Genomic DNA, 7073 nt, shown 5'->3' with positions numbered 1-7073 from the left:
CACAAACAAACACTCACATTCTACCAAACCCCACTTTCTAACTACATAAAGTCTTTCTTCACACACAGATACTGTCTGACATTCTCTAGTCTAACAGTTAAACTCAGCAGAACCCAGTCAGGATTGAAAGTAGATTGCTGATTGCACCTTTGGGACTGCTTTTGACATTGAACTATCTCATGAAAGGTAAAATGATAGTGAACAACAATTAATCAAATTACAGAAATGCAGCAAAATACATCTCAATACAAAATACATTCCTTCATGAAGTTTGTGTTTAGGGTTAGGTATTAAATCTTAGGTTTTACACCTGTCAGCTACATTGGTTGTCTGGATAATTGTGAGAAACATTTGGAGAACAGCTGATGCCAGGAATCGTGTCATCTAATCACACACACACACACACACACACACACACACACACACACACACACACACACACACACACACACACACACACACACACACACACACACACACACACACACACACACACACAAACACACACACTTAGACACATAAGTTAACTCAGATGTACAGGGATGCACCAGACTTGCATTGCACCCATATATGCAGATAACCTGAACTAAAATGTCACTACTTTAGCCCAGTACTGACCTGTGACAGTGATTCTGAGTCCCTTTACCATAAACATATTCTCTATTTTTAATACAACATTCTCCCTGAAGTTCTTGGTTCTATCAGTCTTTTCTAAAAACCTATATTTTGCTATTTCTGTATTAGAGTAAAGGGAGAATAAAGTCAGCCATGGTGTATAACAGAAAGTGCATAAAGTTATTCAATTTATCTTCAGTACAGGTGGAGAAAATGAATTTCAGATGTCAACAGGTAGGCAAAACACATCCCTCCTCTGGGCCTCCCATCCAAAGCAGGTGGGATGTGGGGAGGGGTTCCCAGAGAAAATCAACAGGGAGTCCAATGAGAGAATGACGCAGTCCCTAGTGGCCTCGCCCCCTCGGGACCGCGCCTGCTCTAGGGGTGAAACTTGTGCATGGTTCTTTAAAAAGCTTTGCTGGCCGTTTCGACTGACTCTCCAGCGGACAGACAGCGAGATGAAGAGCAGCGCCGATCCGTCATCATGTGCACCGGGCTCCGACGGACCGCCTGCCTGTTGCGCCTCACCGCAATCTGCGTCTTTCTCTCCCACACGGCCGCCTACTTCGGGTCAGCCGCTTTATTCATCATTTCTCAATTAATGGCTCTCGTGTCCTGGTCATGAAGCTATAGATAGCCAAGTATTATAACAACGTTGTGGGTTACTGCTATACTAAATACTAAATATTTTGTTTTCCATACCTTTTAAACGATTTGAAGCGGATTGTTGGTGCTTTTACGCATTTGGGTAGCTTTGCGCAATTACGCGCGCCATGAGTAATTGTTTTCATTATTTAGAATTATCTAATAGGCCTAAGTTGAAAGGTGTTGCCTACAATATCATACAGATGACTGTTGATAACGGCTGGTAACTGTTGGACTGTTGGTAAAATAACTTTTGACTTCCTACAATTGATGTGAGTTATTGTTGGGTGTTCCGCATTGCATAATAAGGATATAAATAAACCGACATGGGCCATTCAATTTGCTAATTTATCCTGATAATATCTGCTTGAGAATTACGCCTACCGTCCTAATACTGACGGATAGTAGACTAGAAACTGATCTCAAATTCGTTTGCGAGGTAGCCCAACCACATTCCCTCGCTGCAACCAGATGTCCTCTTTCGGCCGTGATGTTTGGGTTTGGCACTGTCCCAGTGCCCTTGCTTACCTGGTCATTAAAAACTACTAGGCACATGTTCGGAGTGCTGAATTCGTGTAACATTTATATGTATGCCTATATGTAGGCTAACAAACCCTCTACCATCTATTGTATAGAACTGATCTAATGACAACTCAGGTGTTGATTATTGGCTCTATCTCTATGCAATTCAAATCTCAAACATGTTTAAGTTATAGAAATAACATGATATATTTCAATATGTGCTTTTCTGTAATATTTTCATGACGTCGTGTTATGCTTTCTAACCTTGTCCTCATATCTCACGACGTTTCTTTGTACCAGAAACAAGACAGCTAGGCTATTTAAATTTTCAATCAGAGCAGCAAATATGAATTTCCAATGAAATTGATTATGTGGAAAAATAGGACACGTCGTATTGAAAATGATTTCTTTCTTATTTTCAGGCTGACAGGCCGGGAGCCCTTGGTCTTTCTACCGGGTCCCTTCTCCAGTGATCCCCCATCGGGCAAAGCGCACCTGAAACAATGCGAGCAGCTGAGCTTGACCCGCCGACAGAAGCGTTTGTGTCGCCGGGAGCCTGGGCTGGCTGAGACGTTACGAGAGTCGGTTCGCATCAGCCTCATGGAGTGTCGTTATCAGTTCCGCAATGAACGATGGAACTGTAGCATGGATGGCCGTGGCAGCCTCTTGAAAAGAAGTAAGACTCGCATTACAGTAATTGTAAACAACCTAAACAACCTAAAATAAAAATGTTGCCTCATTCACGAATGTGGAAATAATATCAAGCCGTTAATAATTAATTTGTCTGTTAACCTGAAAACCAAGTCTTACCAATTCTGAATGCTTGAATCTTCAGACGTTACTGTTTATTCAGAAATAGCCTGAGGCTTGCATGGTGATTAGTTTAGGCTAACTTAACCTAAATATTTCTTACATCTTTCATGTGCCCAATCTTGGGCTGGGAACCGTAAAGCCATGTGCAGGTCAGCATGCCGGTAATGAGGGACTTGGGAAGGCAGGAATCCCTGTGTGGTGGGGCCTCGCAGGGCCGCGGGAGATATTTTTATCTCGCGGAAGAGCGCCCAGTTCTCAGAGGAAAAGGGCGGTGTGATTGCAAGCTTTCATCTGAGAAAAATCCCTTCCTAGTCAAAATAGTAATTAATTGGATCAAAATATACCCCAGTGACGGCTCTGGGCTGAGCAAACAACGACTTTAAACCCGCGCTGTGAGGTCGGAGGGGGATTATGGTTAAGTCGTCGTGAAATAAGGCACTCAACATTTAATTGAAAAAGTAGCAGTACATGCGCTGAAAAAATAATTTAAATAATAGCAGAAACCACTTTGACCAGTAGGCCTATATTTTTCAGACTAAACCCTTTGCCACATAGCCAGTCCGGGCTAGTCTGGTCACTAGCCTAAATAGTTTTTTACGCCTAGTAGGCCTAGGCCTAGGGTATTAGTATTAGTACATGTAAATTCACGTTTATTCAATTAAGATATTAATTCAATGGTGTTTGATTCTGTATATGTGAAAATGTGTAAGAATTATGTGTTATGATAAAGGGTTGAAGTTCTAATTTATTTGTTTTTATTATTATTATTATTTTAAATTTCACAGGTTTCAAGGAAACGGCATTCCTCCTGGCCGTGTCTTCCGCGGCATTATCACACGCGCTGGCAAAAGCCTGCAGCTCGGGGCGCATGGAGCGCTGCACGTGCGACGACTCGCCCGGCCTGCAGCACCGCGAGGCCTGGCAGTGGGGCGTGTGTGGGGATAATCTCAAGTACAGCACCAAGTTCCTCAAAAAGTTCCTGGGCCAGAAGCGGGTCAGCAAGGACTTGAGGGCCCACATCGACTCCCATAACATCAATGTGGGGATTCGGGTAAGTCGTATACCCTCTTAGCTGTCTTTTTCTCTTTCTCTCTTAGACACAATGCGCGCGCGCGCACACACACACACACGCACACACACATACACATACACACTGTCCTACGCGTTAAAGTCTCCTTATAGTTTCATCGCAAGACAGTTCTCTATGGGTGTTCTGTGGGAGTTTAGTTTTGACCCCCCCCCCCCCCCCCCCTCACACACACACACACACACACACACACACACACACACACCCCAGCCCTGTGTCTCCATGAGGAGATGGGTTGTCTGGAGCCCGGAGGGGCCCAGCTTCTCCTTGGCTGAGACGGGCAAGCGAGAGCCGGATCTGTGGAGCCAGGTGCCCCCCCTCCCCGGTCTCAGCCCAGGCGTGACAGCGCTTGCAGTGGGGGCCCACTGTAAATTAGAGGTCTCCCTTTTTGAGCGATTATAAAGCCTCTGTAATATAGTAGCATTTTTTCCGCATTCTGTATGCCCTGCATGCCACCGCCACAGCCGCTGCACCACTCAGGGAAATCATAAATCCTCATAACAGCACGGTAACCAGGAGACAGCCAGCCTCGGGCCGTCCGCTCTGAGAGAGACAGACACAGAGACAGAGAGGGAGAGAGAGAGAGAGAGTGCTAAATGTGGAGAAAGAGAGAGAGAGAGAGGGAGACAGGAAGGATAAACTTTGAACTGCTTTATCTCGATCTCTCTGAGGCCCTGTAGTGCTGCTGAACACCTAGGGCCAGGAATGGTAAGAAAAACAAGTCAAAGGGGTATGATGTTTTCCCCTCCTCTCCTCTCCTCTCCCCCATCATCCTATCTTCACCCGTTTACCTGTCTGTCAAGCAGCCCTGGGGGGCTCATACCTGCGTGGGGCAGGACTGAGCAGAGGCAGTGCAACCCCCACCCTGCCTCTGGGTACCCCGCACCGCCTCTGCTCCATCATGACCTCCTGCCTGTCTGTCTGTCTGTCTGTCTTTCTGTCTGTCTGTCTGTCCCCCTGTGTTCCTGTCCTTAATCTCTCTCTCTCTCTGTCTCTCTGTCTCTCTCCCTCTCTCTCTGTCTCCGTCTGTCCTTGCCTTTATCTCTCTTAGCAAGGGTCCACCCTGGGTGAACTTTTGACCAGAGGCACCTACCCCTCCCAACTTCGCCTCGTCATCTGTGAGAAAAACGTGTGGCTATTTTCCATATCAGTGGACAGGGACAAGAGGGCAGACGTGTTAGGTGCAAATGTGGAGAGAGAGAGAGAGAGAGAGAGAGAGAGAGAGAGAGAGACAGACAGACAGACAGACAGACAGACAGACAGACAGGTAGACAGAGAAGTTTAAGAAAGAGCAAAAACTCTTGGACGAATTGGAACACAACTGGCAGATCAGCACAACAGTAAAAACGGTCACATTTACATATATAGCAAGTAGGACTGGAAAAGACATGTAGGGCATGTTTGAGAGAGAAAGGGTAAGTGAGAGACAGTAATGGCGGGTAAGGAGTAAGAGAGAGAGAGAAAGGAGAAAAAGAGAGAGAGAGAGAGAGAGACGAGAAAAAGAGAGAGATCCACAGGACTCGTCTGAACACATAGCATGTGGATCCCCAGGCGCTGTTGGGGGGTCAGAGGTGCATGAAATACGGCAGATTGGGCGTCCCTCTCCACCCCACCATCCATCACACTAACGACACACACACACACACACACACACACACACACTCTAAGAGCTGGCAGTGCATCCACCCAAAATCCCTCTGAACACGCACACACACACACACACACACACACACACACACACACACACACACACACACACACACACACACACACACAGGAAACATGTTCACAGCGTCCTGATCGGCACCTAAGATAAGGCTAGTGTTAATGAATCAGGGTGATGAAACTGACATGCCCCCCTTCCCTCTCTCTCTCTCTCTCTCTCTCTCTCTCTCTCTCTCTCTCTCCCTCTATGCATCTGCCTCTCATTTGGTCTCTTCCACCCTGTTTTTTTTCTCTTTTCCCACACTCTTCTCGCGTCTACTTTTCCATGACCTGTATTATCATGACCTCTGCTGTATGCGTCTCCTCTTCCACGCCTCTGCTCATTGTTTTACACCCTGACCCCTGACCTTTGCCCTCCTCCTCTGTGGACACAGGCGGTGAAGAGCGGCCTGAAGACCACCTGCAAGTGCCACGGCGTGTCGGGCTCGTGTGCCGTGCGTACCTGCTGGAAGCAGCTGTCGCCCTTCCACGACACGGGCCGCCTGCTCAAGTTCCGCTACGACACGGCCATGCGGATCCTCAGCGCCACCAACGTCGCCGCCCCCGGGGACGTTGGGGAGCTCGCCCACCGCAGGTACCCGTCCGTCGCCCCCTCCGGCCCGGGCGCCGCCTCCTCCTCCGGGGTCGGCGGCGGCAGCAGCAGCAGCAGCGCCGTGGTCATCGCCGCCATGACGCCCCGGGCGCGGCCCACCGAGCTGGTCTACCTGGAGGAGTCGCCGAGCTTCTGCCGGCCGTCGCGCTACTCGCCGGGCACGGCGGGCCGGCCGTGCGCCAAGGACACCAGCTGCGGCAGCCTGTGCTGCGGGCGCGGCTACAACACGGCGCTGCGCCTCACCACGCTCTCCTGCCACTGCCAGGTGCGCTGGTGCTGCCACGTCGAGTGCCAGACCTGCCTGCGCGAGGAGGAGGTGTACACCTGCAAGAAACACTGACCCCCCCGGGGGGACGACAGGGACACACACCGACCAGGGGGACGAGACGCACCGCGAGAGAGAGGGACACGAGGGGGGAGGGAGGGAGTGAGAGAGAGAACGTCTGACGGAAGGTAAGGAGGAAAGAAAGAAAGACAGAAAGAAAAAGAGAGGGAAAAGAAAGAGCAAAATAATGGAAGGAAGGAAGGAAGGAAGGAAGCCATGAAAAGGAAATGATGTAAAGAAATGGAAAAGACCATCACAGTGAAGTAAACGAGCAAGTGAGGCGCGGCGGTGAAGGAGGGGCTGGGAAAGGAAGTGACGTCATGAAGGAGAGATAGGACAGACTGGAGATAGGAGAGGAGAGGACAATAGAGCGCAGCCCCTCCGTAACGGTCTCCTGGCTGCAGCGTCAGACACAACGGCTCTCCCGCTGGCGTTCCCCGGCGTCCCGTCCACATCGGGCCTTCCCAGACCTCCACGCGCTCGGACAGAGAGAGAGCGAGACTCCTGGGTTGTTTTAGGTCATCGTGGAAACAAAAACATGACTTGCTCATTATGTGTGAGCCCTGAGGCAGGGGAGGAGGGTGTGTGGGGGGGTGGGGTGGTGGGGGGGGGAGGGGGGTCGGTTGTGGACACAGGCCACATCTGCTTCATCCAGGACTAAATGAGCGAGCCTGATTGGACAGTGTAAGCGGCCACAGTGAGCGTATGATTGAATAACATGCGCACTACACTTAGCTTTGACTGAGGAC

General features: G+C 49.3%; 1 protein-coding gene across 1 annotated transcript; it reads left to right on the top strand.

Annotated features, from left to right (window-relative positions):
• The first annotated feature begins 1074 nt into the window (after window positions 1-1074).
• Window positions 1075-6367, top strand: wnt9b (wingless-type MMTV integration site family, member 9B). The gene is made up of 4 exons (XM_062531157.1): window positions 1075-1185; window positions 2205-2458; window positions 3381-3646; window positions 5782-6367. The coding sequence occupies exons 1-4, from the start codon at window positions 1100-1102 to the stop codon at window positions 6337-6339; spliced, it is 1164 nt and encodes a 387-aa protein (XP_062387141.1). The 5' UTR covers window positions 1075-1099; the 3' UTR covers window positions 6340-6367.
• The last annotated feature ends 706 nt before the right edge of the window (window positions 6368-7073 follow it).

Source organism: Sardina pilchardus, chromosome 3 (assembly GCF_963854185.1).
Source record: "Sardina pilchardus chromosome 3, fSarPil1.1, whole genome shotgun sequence".
Taxonomy (NCBI): Eukaryota; Metazoa; Chordata; class Actinopteri; order Clupeiformes; family Clupeidae; genus Sardina; species Sardina pilchardus.
This window is presented reverse-complemented; position numbering and strand designations above follow the sequence as displayed.